General features: G+C 40.2%; 1 protein-coding gene across 2 annotated transcripts in view; it reads right to left on the bottom strand.

The window, feature by feature from the left end:
• The window catches only part of GRIA1 (glutamate ionotropic receptor AMPA type subunit 1), a 351797-nt gene that overhangs the window by 34447 nt on the left and 293859 nt on the right, over window positions 1-23491 (bottom strand). For both annotated transcript variants that reach the window (XM_043985355.1, XM_043985354.1), the window contains exon 13: window positions 20341-20588. In XM_043985355.1, coding sequence (XP_043841290.1) covers window positions 20341-20588 — 248 coding nt within the window. The remainder of the gene's footprint in view (window positions 1-20340; window positions 20589-23491) is intronic.

Raw genomic sequence — 23491 nt, 5'->3', positions numbered from 1 at the left:
GACAGGTTTTCAGAAGAGCTAGGCTTTCAGATTCCATCTCTGATCCCTTCCTAGTAGGGTAACCCATGGCACATCACTTCTCCAGCCTGTGTCTTGGTTTTTTTACTTGTAAAATGGTGATGTTAGTAGCATCTACCTCACAGGGTTGTTGTGAGGATCAAATGAGATTAATAAATGCTTATGCCTTTCCCACTTGATCATCCCCCTGCACTATCCACCTCACAGGAGTGTTCTGATAGCTAGATAAAATAGTGGATGCGAAGTGCTTTGCAAATAAAAGCTTTTTAAAAAAAATTATTATTTTCTAGAAGATTAAAGCAGCAACTGTAGAAATGTTTGCCAGGATCTCCTAGAGGGGATTCATGATTCACATCAAGGTTGCCTTCTACGGACTCTAAGATCTTGGTCCAATTCTAGGATAATAGACTTACAGAGTTGGAAGGGACCTCATAGAACGGTTAGTTAAAATTTTCCTTGAAGTAAAAACTTTGTATATTCACCTCTACATCCCAAGGATAGCCTATTTGTTAAAAATTCTTTGGTTTTATCCAGTTTAAGGAAATTGAGACAGGGAGGCTAAAATCCAGGTTCAAGGCCTTAGAAAGAGAAAGATAGATTGAGGCCTGGGTTTTGTTGAACATATGCTTTATGTGTTTTCTCTGAGGTTACTTGATTATTCTAGCTTCATAAAAAGGGACAGTTCTCTCTTCTCTCTCTGCCTGTCTCTGTCTCTTGTCACACAAAAAAGCTCAGGTAAACAAAAGAATAATTGAATCACAAAATGATGGGGGGTGGAAGGAATTTTAGAACAAAGAATCTGAATGCTAAAAGGAACCTTAGAACACAGAATGTCAGACATAAGAGAGATTTTAGAACACAGAATAGCAGAGCTGGAAGGGACTTTAAACAGCAGAGCTGGAAGGGTCCTTAGAACGTAGCAGGTTGGAACTGGGAGAGTCCCTTGGACAAAAAATGTCAGAACTAAGATGGTCCTTTGAGCTTGGAATGTTAAAACCGGACAGGTCTTTTAGAACATGGAATAGTCCAACTACAGCTGAAATGAATTTTTAGGGCTGGGTAAGACTGCACACATCATCTGATCCAACCTTGTTATTTTATAGCAGAGGAAAGTGAGGTTTGGTAGGGGGAGTGATTTATTTGTCCAGTGAATTAATAACAAAGTTGGAACTAAAACCCAGGTCTCCTGATTCCCTGTCCAGTATCTTTTTTCTTCCAAGTGTCTGCCTGCAGCAGACATGCCAAGATTACTCACCCATGCTCATCTCCATGAAAATTGAGTTTGACTGGAGAGGGTGTGACAGGGCAGGGCTCATTTCTCTCAGCTGTTTCCTTAGGGCTTAGTATGATATGAAGGGGGTAGTGTGAAAATTGAACACAAAGGGCATGGAATGAGACCCAGAGTGGGGGAGAATTCACGTCCTCTTTGCAGATTTGTTATGTATGAATAATCTCGGTGAACTAGGTTCACTAAAAATCATTTCAATAAAACTGAATTTTTGAAATTTGCCTGAAAATTTGTCTTTTCTAGTGAGTCTTTTAAAATTTTGCTGATTTGACTTTGATTCCTTTTCCTAGATGATTTTTGCTTCTACATCTGCTGCTTTACATCTATAAGCCCTCAGGTCATTTCATGTGTGTGTGCTGGCTTTTTCTAATAGTGGGCACAATATCTTCTATTTCTAAAGCTGCTCCTCCCTACTCCTAGTGCCTATTTCAGAATCTGCAGACAGAAAGCAGTCAATTGCTGAATTAATAAACATGACCAAAACAAAATCTAAATACAGTAACACTTTACTTATTAAGGACTCAGCAGGAGGATAGGAAGGAAGCAAAAAAAAAAATTCCTTTGCCCAGCTTAAGGAAATTGTACAATTACTGCTTAATAAAGGTCCTAGGCTATGACTAGAGCTCAGACTGATGACTTTTATTTTGCACATGAATGAGCTTAGTGATCTGTTTTTCAAGCAGCAAATTTGAGGTAGGAGTGGAATGATAACAAGCTGTGAGAAGTGACAGCTGGGCCTTGGTTTCCTCCTGTGTTAAAATGAAGAGGTTGGACCAGATGACTAGTTCTGACATTCTATGCACGTGAGTGTGGTATAGTGGAAAGTGCCTTGGATTTGGAGTCAGAAGACCAAGATTTGAGTTCTGGTCCTCACTCTCATTAGCTGGATGTAAGGGGAAGGGAAAGAAAATAAATATCTGTTAATTGAAAAAAAAAACTAAGTTAAAAAAAGGAAAAGGCTAGATTATGTTGATTAATCTAGGTTTAAGAGTGCAGGAAAATGTGTTAAATTTCTGAAAGATTTTTTGTCTTAAATGGCTAGCATTTTAAATAAAAAATAGTGCTTGAAGTGGGTAAGATCTTAGCTCTGTGGATACTACAACCAGATTATACCCAGAAGGTTCCAGAGTGGTATCACAGGAATCTAGCTGGCATAGTGTGTGGAGTGTCGGACACAGAGTCAGGAAGACTTGAGTTCAAATGTGACTACAGATGCTAATTAGTTGTGTAACCCTGGGTAAGTCACTTAACCTCTCCTAGCCTGTTTTCTCAATTGTAAAATGATGATAATAATAGCACCTATCTCACAGGGTTGTGGTGAGAATCCAATGAGATAATATAAATAAAGCATATTTACAAGTAAATGTTAGCTATATTATTGTTGTTGTTATATAATGGAAAGATCATTAGATTAAGAGTAGAGGTAAAATCTCAAGTCTTACACTTATTAACTCTAAGAATTGGGTATACTCTTTCTGGGCATCCATTTCCAACATTTGTAGAATGGGGACAAGATACATTTCCTACTTCACAAAGTTGTTGCGAGGAATTGTTGATAAAACACAAAGTGCTACAGAAAAATTAGTTATTTTTATAATTAATTCCTGAAGTAGAATTCTTATACTATTTATTGGGTCTGTAGCCAATTCAACCTAGATACTGGGATGCTTTGATCCACTTTATTTCTTCATCTTTTTTTCCCCCTTTCATCTCCACCATGATATTGATCATCAAGAACAGGTTGTTTCAGACTTACTTCATCTCCTTTTTTGACAGGATTACTTAACTAGTAGATAAGGGGAATATTCTGGATAAAGTAAAATTGCCTAATATTAGCAAAGCTCTTGATAAAAGTATTTCATATTATTCTTAGGCAGAAGATGGAGATAGATGAGATAATATATTTAGATAATTAGAATATATAATACATTAGTTGGATTCAGAGCTGACGGGACAGTTGGACTCTGAGTATTTGTTAATGTTTCGGTGTCAGTGAGACAGGATGTCACTGGTGAAGTACCTCAGTGGTTAGTCCCTGGCTCTGGGCTGTTTCCCATTTTTTATCAGAGACTTTGATAAAGACATGGATGCCATACTTCTCAATTTTTCAGATGACAGATAACTGAGTGGATGACAGTTGGGATACAAAAGAATCTTTACAGGTTAGAGAACTGGGTTGAATAAAATTCAATAGGGAAAAATGTAAAATCTTACATAAGAAAAATCAATGTCACTAGTGTAAAATATGGGAAATATGATTAGATTTCAGTTTTTCTGAAAAAAAAAATCTGAAAGTTTTAGAGGACTAGAAGCTTATTACAAGTTAGCAGTGTGATATGACATCCAAAAAAGCAAATGCAAACTTGGACTGAATTAAGAGAAGCCTAACTTCTATGAATTAGAGAGGTAATAGTCCCATTTTACTCTACCCTCATCCAACCTCATCTAAATTGTATTCAGTTGTGGGTGTCACAGTTTTAAGGACATTGAGAATCTTGTGGATATCTCATATGACAACCAGGAAGGTGAGGGTCTTACAGGAGAACTGGGAATGTGTAGGCTGAGAAAGTGAAGATTTGGTGGGGTGACAATAGCTTTCTTTAAATATCTGAAGAGCTGTCAAGTTGAGAAAGAAATATTAGCCTTGTTCTGTCCAGCCTCAGATAGAACCGGGAGCAAAAGGTGGAAGTTGCAAAGAGATAAACTGAGCTTGATGTCAGGAAAAATCTTCCTAATAATTAGAACCCTTTCAAAGTGGAATGGTCTGCTTAGAGAACTGATGAATTCTTTTTCTTTGGAAGGCTTCAAGTAGAGGTTGGCCAACCACTTGCTGGGTATTATAGTGGATAATGGGAGCTTCCTGGCACGGATGGATTGGACTTAGATGGTTGCTAAGCTCTTTTATTACTCTTAAATTCTGTGATTCTGTGAAATTACCACATTATGGCTCCTATCCTTCCTCTCCCTCTGCTCCCAACCTCACAGCTGATGTTCATTTCACAACATATACCTGTGTTCATTCAGGTGCTCTATTTGCTGGAGATGGGATGCATGAGAAAGGATTGAGGCTGGAGGTTGCTTATGGTCATGATGATTAGATGCTGAAATGTGACATTTTGGAGAAGCTTCTGACAGGGAACAATTTTCATTTGCATAAGGCATGATCGTGTATAAGTTCCTAATGCCTCCTGAGAACCATACAGGAAGATATACCTGCTCTGAAAAACCAATTACAAATCTTGAATATTCACTACTTCAGTGAAGGGTGACAGGAAATTTCCACTTGGTGATAAAGGTCCAATGGACCAAGCATATGTCCAAATATGGAGCCTGGACACTTTTAAAATCACAGAATCTTAGAACCAAAGAATCAAAACATTTTTGATTTGTATTCAGGATTGGACAATTATTTTTACAGGAGTAAAGAGGAGCATGAATAATATGGTGCAATCAGACAGAAGGCTAGACCTGGAGTCAGGAAGACCTGGGCTTGAAACTGGTCTCCAACACTCACTGGGTGTGTGATCATAAGCAAATCACTTAAAACCTTTGAGACTCACTTTCTTCATTTGTAAAATGGGAATGGTAATTCACGTAGTACCCACCTCATGGAGTCTGTCCTGAAGAGTAAATGACCATGTATATAACTGCTATGTAAAAGTTATTCTCGTAACTCTTATACTTGTTAAATGAATGAATGAGAATTTAGTCTCTCATAGTGCAGGAGAAAAAAATGTATAGTAAATCCTCAATAAACCAGAATGCTTGGGGAATGCCAGTATTCTAGTTAGAAAATGCTTTTGATAGGGGCAGCTAGGTGTTGCAGTGGATAAAGCACTGGCCCTGGATTCAGGAGGACCCGAGTTCAAATCCAGCCTCAGACATTTGACACTTACTAGCTGTGTGACCCTGGGTCAAGTCACTTAACTCTCACTGCCCCACACGCCCCAAAATGCTTTTGATTCAGAAGCCTTCAAAAGGTCCACTCACTTCTGCTTCCATGCTTCCTCTAGGCCTGGATCAGACTCTTCTCGTATCTATTTGTAGAAATAGACTCAAACAGATTTAAGACTCAGTTAAGGGCCTGCCTCCTCCAGGATATCTTCCATGATCTATCCTGGTGCAAGCATTCTTTCCCTCCTTCAACTTTCGAAAAGCACTTTGTCTATATCTCTACTTTGTCTCTATCACATTCCATCTTGTAATTATGTGTCCACTTTCCTTTCATATTTTTCCTAATAGACTGTAAGCCCTGAAAAATTATTTTTCATCTTGATATTTCAGTGACTAGCACAAAGCGTTTCATAGAAGTGCTTAATAAAGGTTTGCTGAATAAAGTGACTAAGCACCTATTGGGTTGTAAAGGACTGTTCCTAAATTTTTACAGAGATAAAATGTTGGATTATTATGGAGAGTGCATCATTTTCAATTTCTCAAATCAAAAGTCTTATGATTTATCTAATTGATCAGTATAGAAGGATTGGCAATTAATCATCTGTTGATGTAATAGCTGGTAGAATCAATGAGATGGGCATTACTTATACTGAGCAAAGGGTGAATAGCCACAGGGAAAGCTCAGTGCCACAGATCTTATCTTTTGGTAAAGATTGTGTCAAAAATCAAGACTGTAAGTCAGTGAAATTACCTTTGGAGTCCCCAGAAAATCAAAGTAGAAATTATCCAAGGAAGGAGGGTGAAGGAGAAGGAAAAAGGGAGAGCACAATTTAGCCAAACTGAAACATTGCTGGAATAAACCACCCCAAAGTTGGGTCATAGATTTACTCTTGGAAGAGACCTTAAAAGCGACTAAATCCAACCCTTCATTTTACAATTGAGGAAACAGAGGCCCAGAGAGGTTAAGTGACTTGCCCAGGGTTATGCAGCCAGAAAGTATATGAATTAGAACCCAAGTCTTCTTATCTTTTACGTCTAGTACTCCATGCTTTCTCTTTTCATTCATTCATTCATTCACTAATTTACTCATTTATTCATTCATTCATTCATCAGTTTTTTTTCTTTTTGCAGGGCAATGAGGGTTAAGTGACTTGCCCAGGGTCACACAGCTAGTGAGTGTCAAGTGTCTGAGGGCAGATTTGAACTCAGGTCCTCCTGAATCCAAGGCCACTGCTTTATCCACTGTACCACCTAGCTGCCCCTCATTCATCTTTTTTTTTTTTTTTTTGGGTGAGGCAATTGAGATTAAATGACTTGCCCAGGGTCACACAGCTACTAAGTGTCAAATGTCTGAGGCCAGATTTAAACTCAGGTATTCCTGACTCCAGGGCTGGTGCTCTATCCATTGTGCCACCTAGCTACCCCCATTCTATGCATTTTTAAAGGCCCACCTGAAATCCTTCCTCTATGAAACCTTCTCTGATTTGAAACCTTTCCTTCTCGACCTCCATGGATTTTTCTGAAACTCTAGAGCAGGGCTTCTTAAACTTTTTCCATTTGTGACCCCTTTTCGACCAAGACATTTTTAATGCAACCCTGGCTATACAGGTTTATAAAATAGGTATACCTAACCTTTTACTGTTGCCAAATTTTTCACAACCTTCACATTCAGTTATGCAGCCCCATATGGGGTGGAGACCCACAGTTTAAGAAGCTGAGCTCTAGAGCGTTTATAGCCTACACTTATATTTCATAGCTGCTCCCTCTTGTCTCCAGGACAATATAGAAACTCTTTTGTTTGGCTTTTAAAGCCCTTGGAAATCTGGTTCCAAACCATCCTTCTAGACTGATTACATATCGCTATCCTTCATTCACTCTCTATTTTGACCAAATAGGTTTCCTTGCTGTCCTCAGGATATGACACTACACCTTCCATCTCTGTGCCTCTGCACGGGTTGTTCCCTATGTCTGAAATGTACTCTTTTATCACTTTCTCCTTGTAGAATTCCTAGCTTTCTTTCAGGTTCCATTCAGGTTCCCCTTCTTGGGATCCTCTTCTGATCACCTCAGTCATAGTTTTTCTCCCCACTTCAGAAATTATTTCACATTTACTCTATATTTACTTCTCTCTGTATGTCTCTTTCCTGCCTCTTCTATTCCCTACTTTCCTCCTTCCCATCAACTAAAAATGTAAGCATCTTGAGAGTAAGGGCCATTTCGTTTTTGTCTCTGTGGCTGCCACACAAGAAGAGCTTGGTAAATGCTTGTTGAATAAATGAATATGATCTTAGAATAGTCAGTAGAGAGGGACAGCTAGGTGGCTCAGAGGATAAGGCACCGGTCCTGCATTCAGGAGGACCTGAGTTCAAATCCAGCATCAGACACTTTACACTTATTAGCTGTGTGACGCTGGGCAAGTCACTTAACCCTCACTGCCCTGCAAAAAAAAGTCAGTAAAAAACGCCACCACCACCATATTTATTTAGTGCCTACTACATGCCAGGAATTGTGATAAGCCTTAGGGATGCAAAAAGAGGAAAAAGACAGCCCCACTTCTCACAATCTAATGGAGGAACAACAATTAAACAACTATGTAAAAACAAACTATATACAGGATAGAGAGGAAATAATTAAAGGAGGGAAAGGCTCTAGAATTAAGAGCAGTTGGGAAAGGCTTCCTGTCAAAGGTGGGACTTTAGCTGGAACTTAAAGAAAACCAGGGAAGTCAGTAGATGGAGATGAGGACGGAGAGAACTCCAGACACAGAAGACAGTCAGAGAGAATGCCTGGAGCTGAGAGACCTATCAGAAACTGGACATGAAGTGCCAAAAAACTCACATGCCCTATGCATTGAGAGGGAAAGACTCTTAGAACCTGAGGGTCTTGGGACAATAGAACCTTCAGGTCTAAGAATCCAAGACCATTCAAATCCAACACACTTCATTTTCTTAAAAAAAATATTTTAATTAACTAACTAATCAATTAATCAATCAATTAGTTAACTAATTAATTATAATCATGCCCACTTCATTTTATAAATAAAGATGCAGAGAGGGGAGATGAGTTTTGTTCATAGAGTTTATGAGTAAAGCGACAACTAGAACTCTGTCTCATATTTCAACTCTTTTCTTTCTTTCTTTCTTTTTGTGGGACAATGAGGGTTAAGTGACTTGCCCGGGGTCACACAGCTAGTAAGTGTCAAGTGTCTGAGGCTGGATTTGAACTCAGGTCTTCCTGAAGCCAGGGCTAGTGCTTTATCCACTGCACTGCCTAGCTTCCCCCTGCAACTGATTGTCTTAGGGGAGTTTCTCCAGAGCATTGAGATGTTTAGTGACTTGCCCAGAGTCAAAGGTGGGACTTGAATCCAGTTTTTCCTGGTTTTAAGGCTGGCTCTTTTGCTACTAAGTCATCCCGCCTTTGTATATGTACTATATCACTTTCCTTCCAGGGCTGTCATGAGGATAAAATGATATAATAAGTGTGAGAAACTTAGTTTTCTCCTGGGCATTCTTATGTCTAGAGGTAGAAGAAACATAACAAGTAATCAAGTCCATGTTGCTCTTTTTACAGATGGGGAAATTGAGGTCTATAGAGGGGAAGTGACTTGCCCAAGTTCACATGGAACATTAAAGCAGAGCAAGTATTCAAAGACACCTCCTTGGAAGCTTGGAGATTCTAGTATAAGTACAAGGCAGTAAGGTCAATGATTTAATGAGATCTAAATGTTAATAGTACTATACTCATCCGTCAGCTCTAGGGAGTAAGCAAGGTAGAAGAAGAACAGTAACCCTCTGGTTATTTATTACATGACACTAAGAAAAAAAAAAACAAGCAATTTCTCCTCTGCACAGATGGAAATGATGATTTGGTGGGGTGAAAGAGGAAGCTTAATTAAAACACAAACAACTTAAAATCTCCTAAAGGAATAGAGGTAGGGTTGGAGCTGTCTGACCTGTGATTCTGGTACCAGATGGCTTCCTATCTCTAGTGCCTAAGTGTACAAGATTAGGAGGGGTTACAGTCTTACATATGGAAAGAATTTTAGTCATGTAGTAATTAAAACCAAAAGGCATAAGGCTTTTTGACTCAACTAAAAAATATTCAGAGAGGCTTTAAAAAATATTAGCTACAACTATGAGAATTGGGAAACAGCTGTGGTATAGAACGGGGCTTCTTCAATTTTTTCCCCTTGTGATCCCTTTTTGCTAGAGAAATTTTTACATGACCCAGGGTATATCGGTATATAAAATAGGTGTACTTAACCTTTTACTGTTGCCAAATCTTCTCAACATCCACATTCAGTGATTTGCCTCCACGTGGGGTTACAACCCACAGTTTAAGAAGGTAGGGTATAGAATATCAAACTGAGAGGACCATGTCCTGTCAAGGCCACCAACTACTCATGTGACTTTAAGAAATCCCCTTTCCCTCTCTGGTCCTCAGCTTCTCTATTAATAAAATTTTTTCTGAAATGCTATGCTGCATATTAAGGACCCTTTTGGCTTAGCTATTCTGTAGAATTTATTTTTTCAGGGCAATGAGGGTTAAGTGACTTGCCCAGGGTCACACAGCTAGTAAGTGTCAAGTGTCTGAGGTCAGATTTGAACTCGGGTCCTCCTGTATCCAGAGCTGGTGCTTTATCCACTGTGCTACCTAGCTGTCCCCTCAACAAACACTTTTAATGCATTTACTAATGTTCCAGCCACTGTGATAAGAACTGGAGAGAAAAAGATAAGCAAAAACATGGTGGCTGTTTTTAGGGAGCTCACATACTAACAGGGAGGGGTGTGTGTGTGTGTGTGTGTGTGTGTGTGTAGGTGGGAGGGGGAAAGCTAAGAGGCTGATTTGAGGAACTGCAAACCAGGCATGGGGATAGCCACTGAACAGGCATGGGGATAAGAGAAAGGGAATGTTGGGGAAGATGAACAGCAAATGCTATTGCGATTGGATTGTAGAGTGCAGAGAGAGGAATGAAGAACATGAAGGCTAGAAGGGTAGGAAAGAATGAGGCTGTAAAGGGATTTGAATACTCAACAGAAGATTTGATATTTAATCTTGGAGGTAATAGGGAGCCACTGGAGTTTATTGAGTAGGAGAGTGATGTGGTCAAACTTGGGCTTTAGGAAGATCACTTTGGCAGCTGAATGAGGGTAGACTATTATGAGAAGAAATTTGAGGGGGGAAGAGCAAACAGAAGGCAATCATAACATGACGTGTTGAGGATCTGCAGCAGGGTGGTGGCTATGTGAAGGGGCAGAAAGCGATGTGTTTAAGAAAAAACTGTTGTCAAAGTAGAAATGGCAAAAATTGAAACAGATTGGATATGAGAGGTGAGTAGGAGAATATAATGCTGAGGTTGTGAATCTAGGTGACTGGGAAAATGGTGGTGCTCTTGACAGTTATAGGAAAACTGGGAAAAGGGGAGGGCTTGGGAGGAGAAATCATGAGTTCTGTTTTAAACCTGCTGACTTTGAGATGTCCAAGGAAAATCCAGTTTGAACTGTTCAATAAATACTTAGTGATATGAGATATAGTCAGAATCTAAAGTTTGTGGTAGCCCTCTTTAATGATCTGACTCTACCTACCCAGAGACAACTGAGGGGGGTAAAACTGAAAAAGAATGGTTTGCATAAAGTATTTTATACCACACAGAGTACTTTTGAACCTTTTTTTTTTTTTAGTGAAGCATTTGGGGTTAAGTGACTTGCCCAGGGTCACACAGCTAGTGTCAAGTGTCTGAGGCCGGATTTGAACTCAGGTGCTCCTGAATCCAGGGCTGGTGCTTTATCTACTGTGCCACCTAGCTGCCCCCAAGCAATGCTCTTTTGCAGAGGTGCCAATGTACATTGATAAAGGGACCATTCTTATCCTGGAGTTCCTTACATGAATGAAATTATGTACAAAAAATTGATCCGAGGGGGCAGCTAGGTGGCACAGTGGATAAAAGCGCTAGCCCTGGATTCAAGAAGAACTGAGTTCAAATGTGACCTTAGACACTTGACACTTACTAGGTGTGCGACCCTGGGCATGTCACTTAACCCTCAATGCCCTGCCCCCCCAGCTCTAACATTCTACCTTAGTTTTCTCAACTATAAAATGGGGATAATCATCGTACTTACTCCCCAGGTTCCAGGGCTTCCAAGAGGATCAAATAAATTAACATTTGTAAAGCATTTAGCATAGTGCCTGGCACACAGTAGGTGCTATATAAATGCTAGTTATGATGATGACAATGTTTGCCTTGCACATGGTAGGTGCCTAATAAAATGATTGTTGAATTAGGTTCTCTCTACCCCTGCCAATGACTATCTGAGGCCTTAAGTCCACCTTCCTTTGTTCGGTCAAAGTTTTCTCATCTATAAAATAAGAAGGTTGGATTAGGTTCCTCTAAGGTCCATTCCATTCTTAGTATTCTCAGTTGGCTTAAGGTAGAGGGGAAGTTCGGAGAGAATGTTCTAAATAGAAAGAATCAAGACTCAGCAGGGCTGTAACAAGGCTTCTTAAGAAGAAAAAAGGATGCTATTTTGGACAGAAAGCAGCCTCTTAAGAGAAAGCAACGTACAATTTGTATATCAGCAGGAGAAAACAATATTCAGGCTACAAAATCACCACCTGCTTTAGGAGCTGCTGTTCAAACCAAGAGGTAAAAGTGTTTTGCCAGCTTATTCCTGTCTCCCCTTACTCCTCTCTCCCCAACTCTCTAACTCTTAGCCCCTTTAATACCTTGTCATTTCTTTACTGTCCTTTCCACCAGGCAAGATGCAAACAGCGTTAACAAGAGCAGACTCTTGCCACTCTTTGTTATTGCACGTGGCAGGGGAGCTGGCTGCCATAGGAAGAGCACTGGAGGGGGAGTCAGGAGATGAAGCTTTAAGTCCCAGGTCTATTACTTCTTGCCCTAAGCTAGAGTAAGACTGAATATCAGAGGGCTAGGTGGTGAAAAGGGAAGAGTGCTGGGCTTGGAGTCTGGAAGACAGTTCAAGTTCATTCTCAGACACTGCCTAGTGGTGTGAACCTGGGCAAGTCACTCAAACTTTGTTTGCCTCAGTTTCCTCATCTGTAAAATGGGGTTAACAATAGCACCCACCTCACAGGGATGCTGTGAGGATCAAATGTAATGTTTGTAAAGCACCTGGCACCATGCACTGCACATAGTAGGCCCTTAATGAATGCTTGTTCCTTCTTCTTCCCCTTTAGAATGTAGATTACGATGCTTGCACTGTCCATCTCATGAGCTTTTTATGAGGAAAGCATTCTGTGAGGTGTAAGGCACAACAGAAGTTTGATAGTTTAGGACCCAGAGAGGCAGTTAATATAGTGGATAGTTGTTAGACCTATAGTCAGAAAAGCTTGGGTTCAAATTATGTTACCAGTATTTACTAACCCCTCTAGCAGCAGGTAGCTCTTTATGACTATAAGTTATAGATGGATTATGATCTGACCTTATTGGAGGGAGTTCCCACATTGACAAAATCCTAGATCTTATCAAATTGTATTTTTATTTATAAGGTCTATATCAACTTTAATGTTCTGTAATCCTTTGACTTGTTAAACATAAATAAACTAGAGAGAAGATTGGTAAGGACTTCTCTCCTTTGTTCCAGTTTCAAGGGATGACAGTGACCCTTCTCTTTGCCAAGGGGAACACCTCTCCTGGCTTGATGTGATCCCATCCTATTATCCTCCAGGAGTTTCCCACGTGCATCATTCCTTCACTGTCACTTTCAATCTCTTCCAATTTACTGGCCTCTTCCCTACTGCATACAAGCATGTTCAGGTCTCCCCTTTCCTCAAGCAAGCAAACAAACAGATGAAAAAAAAAAACCTCTTCATTTGTTCCTGCCATCCCCTCAAGCTATTGACCTATATCTACTTCTCTTCACTGCTCATGTCCCAGAAACAGTTGTCCACACTCACTTCATTTCTTCACCACCCACAGGCTCCTCACCCTTTGCAATCTGTTTTATTTACCTTGCTATTCTACTGAAATTACTCTTTCAAGGGGACTAATGATCTGAAAGCAATGTAATATAGTGGGGAAAAATGCTAGATTTTGATTTGACAGAACTGGGCTTGCATCTTTGCTCTGCTACTTATCTTCTTTTTTTGAGGCAATCAAGGTTAAATGACTTGCTCAGGGTCATGCAGCTAGTAAGTGTCAAGTGTGTTTGAGGCTCGATTTGAACTCAGGTCCTCCTGACTCCAGGGCCCGTGCTCTATCCACCGTGTCATCTAGCTTCCCTTCTACTTATTATCTATCTAACTTTGGGAATATCACTTAATTACTCTGAGTCTTAGTTCTTTATATGTAAAATGAGGGGGTCAGATAGATGATCTCTGAGGTTCTTTTTAGAAGAACCTCTAAATCTATTATTCTATGATTTATTGATATAGATGGATAGATAAAGTAATAATTATTAAGTGCTTACTATGTGCCAGGCACTGCACCAAAAAGTGGGGACACAAATATAATCCAAATAGTTCCTGACCTTAAGGAGCTACTTCTACTTCTATCTGACCACTTAGCCCCATTTGCTAGGTCTTAACTCATTGAATGCCCACTGAACATGGGTATTCCCTAAGAGTCTGTCCTGGGTTTTCCCTTTTTCTCTATATCATCTCACTTGGTGATCTCATCAGCTTTCATGCATTCAATTGTCATCTCTATGCAGATAATGGCCGGATCTCAACCTTTTGGACATCTATAACCAGATGTCCTATAGGCACTTTCAAACTAAATATGTCCAAGACAGAACTCGTTATCTCCCACTCCTTCAAAACTTCTCCTCCTTCCAGCTTTCCTAGTACTATTTTTTTTTTTTGGTGGGGCAATGAGGGTTAAGTGACTTGCCCAGGGTCACACAGCTAATAAGTGTCAGGTTTCTGAGATCGGATTTGAATTCAGGTCCTCCTGAATTCAGAGCCAGTGCTCTATCCACTGCCCCACCTAGCTGCCCCTCCCTAGTACTACTGAAGACACTGCCATCCTCCCAATCTTCCTGGCTTGCAATCTTGATGTCATCCTTGACAAACTCACTCTTACTCACCTACTTGTACAACTTACCACTAAGTCTTGTTTCTACCTGCACAACATGTCCCTTCACACTACTCCCAGAGCCACCAATCTTTTTCAGGCACTTCAACTTTCAGTAGGACCACCCTCCTTCCACCTCCCTACCCTTTGCTTCTAGGCTAAAATAGAAACTCCAACCTTTTAAGGCTACCCATAATCTAGCAGCTAACTTTCCAGCTTTATTTCACTTTGGGGGGGGGGCAGGGCAATGAGGGTTAAGTGACTTGCCCAGGGTCACAAAGCTAAGTGTCAAGTGTCTGAGGCTGGATTTGAACTCAGGTCCTCCTGAATCCAGGGCTGGCACTTTATCCACTAAACCACCCAGCTGCCCCCTAGCTTTATTTCACATTACTCCCTTCATATGCTCTACCTTCTAGCCAACTTAGACCATTAGTTAGTTGTTCCCTAACTTTACATGCTGGCTCCTGTCTCTATGTACCTCCTCATTCTTGGAAAGTACTCCTTTCATTCCTACCTTTCAGAATCTTTAAAGGTTCAACTCAGATGTCACCTGTTCCCAGATCTGTGATCCTCAGCTGTAATCAGTGTTCTCTTCCTTCTCAAATTTTCCTAGAGTATAAACTTTCCTCTGCTCCTTATCTTGTGTGATACCAATCTGTGCACTTTCTAAGTACCTGATAGAATATAAGCTCCCTGAGGCCCGGGACTGTTTCATTTTTGCCTTTGTATCCTATCTCTGTAAAAAGTAACTTTCACAAAGAATACACTTAATAAATGTTTGTTCAGTTGAATTCAATCCTAAGGCATGTCATATGCAAGAAGGATTGGAAAAACCCCTTTTAAAATTATAAAGTGTTAGATACATGTGTGCTATTATTAGGTATTCTACTTAGCTCCAGAAGGCAGAGCTAGGTCCAATGAATGGAAATTACAGGGAGGTATATTTTGGCTCATCATAAAGAATTTCCTAACAGTTCAACTGAACTTGTGAAGTTGTGAGCTCCCCATCCCAGGGGGTTTTCAAGAGAAGGCAGGATGACTACTTGTTATGGGTATAGTGGAGGAAATTCCTGCTTATAATAAGGGTTGAACTAAATGATTTCTGAAGTCCCCTCTAGCTCTAGGGTTCCATGAAAAAATACACAGAGCAGCAGCCTATATTATCTCTGCTGAGTGTATTTCTGTTGGTAAGAATAAGGAGAGTCCAGAAGCCTGGGTTCTAGGCCCCACTCTGTTAGACTAGTTTTCTGACCTTAGCCAAGTCATATCACCTCTCTGGGCCTCAGTTTCCTCTTCTGTAAAATGAGAAGGTTAAATCTGTCTCTAAGTACCTTTCTTCTCTGAAATTTTATGAATTAATTTATTGGCTCTTTAATAATATCACAGCTGGATTAGTGCAATAGCTCCATAGTTGTTCTCCTTGGCTCCATTCTCTTTTACTTCAATCCAATCTACAGAGGAGACCAAAGTAATATTCCTTAAATACCCCCACTTTGATCTGGTCACTTTGATGCTCAAGATGCTAGGAGAATCTTTACTTAAACAATCTCCCCCGGAGATGTCCCTAAGGGAGTTCAGGGCCAATCTGAGAAAGAGAGATAAAGGCTCCCACTCTCTCATCTCTCATTCTCTCTCTCTCTCTCTCTCTCTCTCTCTCACACACACACACACACACACACACACACACACACACTCAAATACCAAAGCAATCTTATATTCTTCTGACAGTTCTTTCTTTTGAGAGGGCTAAACAGAAAAAATGTGCACTCGCTTGCTCTCTCTCTCTCCCCTCCCCCTCTCCTCTCTCTTTCCCCCTTTCTCCCTCCCCTCCCCCTCTCCTTCTCTCTCTCTCTCTCTCTCTCTCTCTTTCTCATTGAGGTCATGGAGTTCACAGGGTTACCATGACAACAAGCATCCCTGACTACTCATCAGAAAGGTGAGGGTTGATTGAAAGAGACCATCATTTTCCTGAGAGATTCAGTATTTACTCTCAGACATTCACCCTGTACCAGTGTTAAACTATGGACAACGTAGCTTCTAGTGAGGGGGAAAAAGAATCAGCATTTTGTTCTTTATTGGGTACTCTGTGGGGGAGGACTGCAAATTACTCTCGGGGAGAGACATTTTATTTCTGGTGCATGGGGTAGGGGGTGGCGAGTATGCATTTCTGATCACTGTGGCTGGTTTTATAAAGGAGAGAAAAAAAGAAGTTATTAGTTTGACTGTGGATCCTGCTGTTCCTCCAGCCTGGAATGTTTTCCTGTCCACTGATAATAATCTTTCCATTCCTTCAAGGCCCTGCTCAAGCCTTCCCTCCTCCAAGAAGCTTGACTGCCCACTGATTTCCCTCTTTTTGACATTTTACAGAATTTCCATACGATATCATGCAATGTTGCTCTTTCTCATATGAGCTCTAAGACTGCTGGGTGGAAGTTATAGAGGTACATATTTTGGTTCACTATAAGGAAGAATCTTCAAATAATTGGAGCTGCCCTGCAATGGAATAGGCCAATTCAGGGAGGGGGTAGTGAGTTCACCATTGCTGAAAGTTTTCCAGAAGGTAGAATAGGTCCCATCAGATTTAGACTTTGAATTGTTTTGGGTTACTTAGAGAGTAATTGCTTAGAATTCTCCAACCATGAGCTTCTTGGAGACAAAAACTGTTCCATATTTCTGTTGTATTCCTCATAATATCTAATCCAAAATGTGCTAGTGGGGTTGACTCTAAACAGAGGTGCGGCATACTACTTAGAGTGCTAGAATACAAGTCAGGAGGTATGGGTTCTAATTTTGACTCTGTTACTAACTCTGTGACCTTAGACAAGCCATTTGTGTCTCTAGGTCTCCCTTTCTCCCTGTCTAAAATAAGAGGGCTGAATAAAATGATCTCTAAAGTTCCTTCTGGTCTAAGATTCTTGTCATGTGTCCTAACATGCCAACTCTGGCATTCTCTTCTATGTCCAAATCTTCTGATCTGAGATTCTGGGCATTTAGAAATATTTGGTGAATTGAGCCTAATCCAAAAGGCCTACACAGCTCCTGGCTCCCTAGACCTTGAGTAGCTTAGGGTCAAAGGATGGTGAAATAGGAGATAGTGACTAGTGACATCAATCTGTGCCTTATACCTTCTTTGAAGAGACCTCCTCTTTAGGTCTATCATCTGGAGAAATAAGCCTACAACATATTCTTATCACTTTGGCCCATCCATTTGGCAATGTGTAACACAGACAATGAAGAACTTACCATATTTTAACCTTAGGGAGTGCAGAAGACATTATGGATTATGGAACCCCTATCTTAACTAATCAAACTTGGACTAATATCCTTAACAGGGTTCAACTCTTAGCAAATTTATTTGTTAAGTGCCTTGAGGTAGTTAAGTTATGAAGAATAATTATTTATTAACCTTAGCTATAGACTATGCCATTTGACAAACTCTCAATAAGATTGAATAAGAATAAGAAATGGAAGATGTGTATAATTCACACCTACTTTGTAAATTCAAACAAACTTTCATCTGGTTGTGACATTCAATTTCTCTGACAGTCAGCAGCAATCATTATAAGCATAGAGAACAGATTTAAACAAGCAGATGTTTAGTTGACAAGAGAATTGTCACTGAACTGGCGAATTTGCTAATAGTTTCCCCCTGGTTGATAACATTAGTCAAAGTTGGGTTTTACCTCTCATAAAAAGGAAATCAAAATCTGCTCCTTTACTTCTCAGTCTATAACCTCACTAGCTTATGGACAAACAAATAGACAGACAGTGTCTACTTCAAAGAAACACCAACCAGTTAAATGGAAAATTTCCCATACTGGGTAGAGAAGAGGCCAGTAAGGGGATACAGGCAAAAACAATTTACTGGTAACATTTTACAAAAAGGTTCCATAAGGCTTTAAGCTGAATTAAATTCATGTATTAGTAACCCCAGAGGTGGAGACAGGTTAAAGAGATTAAATTACTTGTCCAAGGTCACATATCTAGTAAGTGACATTTTTGAGCAGGAAGAGCAGTTTTTATGTCAAACACCAGTTTTCTAAGACCATTTGCCCACCTTTAGGAGATGAGTGAAACAGAGGAATGGTTCTCAGAAGCCCAGGAATCTCCATCCTAGGGGCTGCAATGCATCTCAGAAGAAAGTCAAGGAGTCTTTCAGCTCTTATAGTCTATGCCTGCTTTTCCTTGGAATTCTAATATTCTGTGTTCTATACTATATATGGAGTTCCTCCCAGTTCAGATGTTCCAGGCTCTATATTCTAGGGTACCTTCCAGCCTTAATGGTCCATACTATAAGGTCTTATGTAGATCTGGTTTCTTGTAATTCCATAGCTTTTTGAGGATTAAGAAACCTCCATTCCAAGGACTGCCAGTGAGTGACTAGTTGAAAGGGCTCTCTAGGATGTTTCTGATTTCTGAGTTGTGCAGTTGCAATCTTCAATACAAACTTCAAAAAGAGGCCACAGAAAGTAGTGAAAACCTGGATTCATAGTTTGACTGAGGTCATCCATAAAGGCTGCATTATTCACTCTGTTCCCGGTTTTGAAAATTCTAGCACAAGAGATTCAACTCAACTCATCTAGAACCTGGAAGATTATTTTCAGTATTCTCATATTCAACCTCTACCCTAGCCTGATGACCTCACTGCTCATTCCACCCATTTTGGGGCTTAGTTAGGCAGTCTTATGGCTTGTTCTCAAACTCTCTCTCTCTGTGTTACTCTTACCTTCCTAGATTTCCTAGATATCAGGGAGATATCTTAGGGAAGCAATATGATGGGATGTAAAGAGTATTAAATTTGGCATTAGGAGACCTCGACTTTAATTGTCTAGTCTTGAGCCAGTCACCTTACTTCTCTGATCCTTAGTTCTCCCATCTATAAAATGGGAATAAGAAACTTTGCTAGGCCTCAGAGACCTCAGAGCTGTTAAGAGTATCAAATGAGAAAATAGAAAGTGCTTTCTAACTATATAATGCTATGTAAATATAGGTTATTAATACTATCTTCCCTATAATGTCTAGCATAGTTCTGGCTGCCGAGCAGGTACTTCCTAAAAACCGTATGCCTTAAAATAAATGAAGATTAAGTCCCTTCTCTACTGAGCACTGTCCACAGTGTCTCTTAAAACACTCGCACTTGCATAATGCATAAGGAAAGAGCTACTTAAGTTCATTCAGGCAGATACCCATGATTGACTAATGCCAGGCCATCTGGTTTCCTGTGATGAGCTCCTCTGCCACGGCAATGCTCCATCTTATAATAACATTCAGTTCCTTGCTTTCTATAGGTATGATTTTTGCCTGGCAGTGTGGTAGGACAGAAAGAATAGGAGTCAAAAGACTTGAGTTCAAGTCCTGACTTTGCCACGTACTGTATATGTGACCTTGGGTTACATTAATTCCCCACTCTGGGCCTTAATTCTCTCCCTTGTAAAATGGAGATAGTAGGAGTCATAGTACTTATGTCACAGTACTTACTGTTGTGGAGATAGCTTATAAACTATAAAGTTCTCTGTTAGTGTAAAATACTTTGTGATTGGCACGGCTGGTAAAAATGTTTGGTGGTTGTCCAAATGTAAACACCACTTCATTTTCTCCATGAGGTACTTTATGCCCATTAAAAGTCTTGCTAAAGAAATTAATGTCAGAGAAAGCTATTTGTCAGCTACTAATTTTCTGTTTCAATGGCCTAATTCTTGTGAGTCAGAGCTAAAACAGTGGAACTCTATAGTTATGTTTCTTTCAAGGCAAACACCACCCACTATTTCACCTCAAGAACACCATATGTGGGGTAGCAGTGGGGGGGGAGGGTGTGAAATGACATTCTGTTAATGGACACTGACGATGTGTGACACACTTGGGGAAGGGCAGCACATGACAGCTGTGAACAAAGCCAATGGATCCTTCTGGGATCCAGTCTCCAGCCCAGGACTGAAGATCTTGGTTCAGTTTTCTCATCACCATCTCCATGAATTCAGCTTCTCAGTTTTTCCTTGAAAAGGGGGCCTCTTGGGTGACTGGCAGTCACCAGAGACAGAGCTGTGAGGACAGAGTGAGTTATAGCCTCAAGGAGGATGGCAGTCATCAGAAAATCCAAGCAACTTACCTCAGAGCCGACCCCTTGGGTGTTGCAATGCCGTAGCCTTTAGAATCCAAGTTACCTCCCACCTTCATGGTGTCACAGGGCTTCCTCTGCTCAATGTATTCATTCATTGTAGATTCCAGGAGGTAGGCATACTTGCCTTTGGACTTCCTCACCCGGATCATGCCCTCCTCTGTGGTTCTCACAAAAACTGAGGGCTCAGCTGACTTCATATATGTCCACATCTTCTCAAAGACAGCAATCTTTGACCTCTGGTATGGGACAGAAACACACCCAGCTTTTTAGCACTTGCCAGTTCGGGTACTGGGGTGGGCACACATACTAATGAATTACTGAGTAAGACATAGTCATCAATGTGATGAGCACAGAAAGAAACGGATTATGCTTGACTGCAAAATAAGAGGCTCTAATTGGTATCAGTGGGTTCCTAAGCACAAATATCTTAGAAATAAAGTAGTGATGGAATAGTATAAGATCTTTCAATTATCACAGAACAATTATAGTCTTTCTAAATGGTGGTGGTGGTGCTTGAGAAACTGGGCCTCTGCCTATATTTTAGAAGAAAATTTAAAAGCACATTAAATATACAACATAGTCCAATTGAAACAGAGGGCAAATTGGCTGCCCATGTTGCACGTTTACCACAACATTGAGAGTGGGATAGAGTAGCATTACGAGACTTGGTATTAAGAATCAGTGGATGTGGGTTTGAATTTTGCCTATGATATTTGACATGTGACCATAAGCAATAACTTTTCTAGCCTCAGTTTCTTAATTTCTGTAATGGTACTGTTGTGAGGAAAGTTCTCTGTAATTTTTTTTGGAGGCAATTGGGGTTAAGTAACTGGCCCAGGGTCACACAGCTAGTACATGTCTGGGGCTGAATTTGAATTCAGGTCCTCCTGACTCCAGTGCTTAGACACTCTATCCACTGTGCCACCTAGTGGCCCCAGTTCTCTGTAAACGTTAAAGCTCTATAGAAATGTGAGAATTATCATCATTAATATTTTATTATTGTTTTTATTCTATTCTGCTATTATGTAAGATCCATGGTAATGGACTGTTTCATTTTGGCTTTATTGCTTAGCACATAGTAAACACCTACTAAATACTTGCTGACTTATTGATTCTACCTTCCAATACTCTTGGGATTAAATGATTAAAAGAAATTAAGACATCACGCCATTATTCAAAGATGCCAGCCCACTGAGTTTCATTTGGTTTCTGATTCCTTCTATTTACAAACACCCAATTTTCTAGGATGGAATAGTCTTTAACCTGAGTGAAAGTTAGCACTTGGGAAAACATAACTAATTTTCAACCTCTCTAAATATCCTCTTCCAGGCAGATTGATCTACATACTATCCCTGGAACATACCCATGAATGTCTATAGTGTATAGTTGAAAGATCATTTAATTTAGCATCAGAGGACCTGGGTCTGAATACTAGCCCTACCATTTACTAGTTATTAGACTATAAGCAAATCAGCTCACCTCTTTTATTCCTTCTCAGTAAAATGGGGATGACAAAGAAGGAAACAAACATTTATTAAGTGCATACTGTGTACCAAACACTATTCTAAATATTTTACAAATATCATCTCCTTTGATTCCCACAACAACCTTGGGAGGTAGGTGCTATTACTACCCTTCTTTTACAGTGGAGGAAACTGTGGCAGATAGAGGTTAAGTGACTTGTCCAGGATCGCACAACTAATATATGGTTGAGGCTAGATTTGAACTCAGGTCCTTCTGCCTCCAAGCCAGCTCTCTCTCCACTGTGTCATTTAGCTGCCTCTAATGTTATAATACTTGTACTACCAACTTCCCAGGGATATTGTGACGATAATGTTAAACAAACATGAACTAATTACTGAGCCAGCATGGAAGAAACTCTGGAATAGGCATCAGGAGACCAAGAGACATTTAGGTAGTGCAGTAAATAGAGTGCTGGGCCTGGAATCAGGAAGATCCGAGTTCAAATCCAGCCTCAGACATTTAATAACTGTGTGATCCTGGTTACATCACTTCTCCTCTTTCTACCTTAGTTTTCTCAATTGGAAGATGAGGGTAATAATAGCACCTACCTTCTAGAGTTGTTCTAAGGATGAAATGAGATACATTTATAAACACTTAACACAGTGCCTAGCACATAGAAGGCACTTAAATGATCGTTTCCTTCTAACACCCAATCTCAACTCTACTACTAGCTTGTGTGACTTTGGGCAAATCATTCCTCTCTGGGCCTCAGTTTTTCCATCTGTAACTCCAAGGTATTATTTGATATGATTTCTAAGGACTTTTCCAGTTCTCACAGTTGGTGAGTCAGTGATCTTGCCTCCACAGTCTTTGCCCCGTTGCCAGGAATGCCCTTCCTTTTATTTCTGCTTATCCACATCTTGGGCCATTCTATATCCCAAGTCCAGCCCTTGTATGAAGTCTTCCAAGACTATTCCAGGACACATCTGTGTATCCCTTCTTGGAACTGCACCAATTAGCCCATCCCTTTCTTTGGACTCTTAGCACATGCAGCCTTGTTGTACTTGTTTTATTGTTCTGAGCTGTTATTATTTAGCTTTTCATTTCCCATTTTCCCAACTATGTAGTAAGTTTCTTGAGGTCAAGATTTGTCTTATTCAATTCAATTCAATTACACTCTTTAAAAAACTAAGTAAGAATCTGTCCCAGGTGCTTGGGTGTGGGAGGCATAAGGATGAATAAAGCAGAGCCCTTGTCTTCAAGAAACCTACATTCTAACAGTGCACACATAACAAATAAAGGAAGAATGTGGCAGCTCTTACCATATTACAATAGAGGTTCAGCAAAAAGGAAAGGGGGCATATAGGGAAGAAGAGATTATTTCCAGCTTTGTGGAGGACTCATCTAAGATGGGTCTTGAGGGATAGGCAAAGTGCCAGTAGGTGGAGATAGGTGGAAAGGGCATTTCAGACAGAGAAGACAAGGTCATCAATGGTACAGAGGTTGGAAATACCAGGGGAAGTTTATGGAATGGACAGAGAGTAGAATATTATTAGAGATGGGAGTGGAAAGGTAGGTTGGGGCCTGATTATGGAGGGCCTTGAATGTTAGACCAAAGAGTTTAGACGTTATTCAGTTGGGATTCCATTTCTCATCTCTATGCCTTTGTACAGGT

The sequence above is a fragment of the Dromiciops gliroides genome, chromosome 2 (genome assembly GCF_019393635.1).
Source record: "Dromiciops gliroides isolate mDroGli1 chromosome 2, mDroGli1.pri, whole genome shotgun sequence".
Classification (NCBI taxonomy): Eukaryota; Metazoa; Chordata; class Mammalia; order Microbiotheria; family Microbiotheriidae; genus Dromiciops; species Dromiciops gliroides.
The sequence above is the reverse complement of the archived record's forward strand: the minus strand, read 5'-3'. Positions and strand labels throughout refer to the sequence as shown.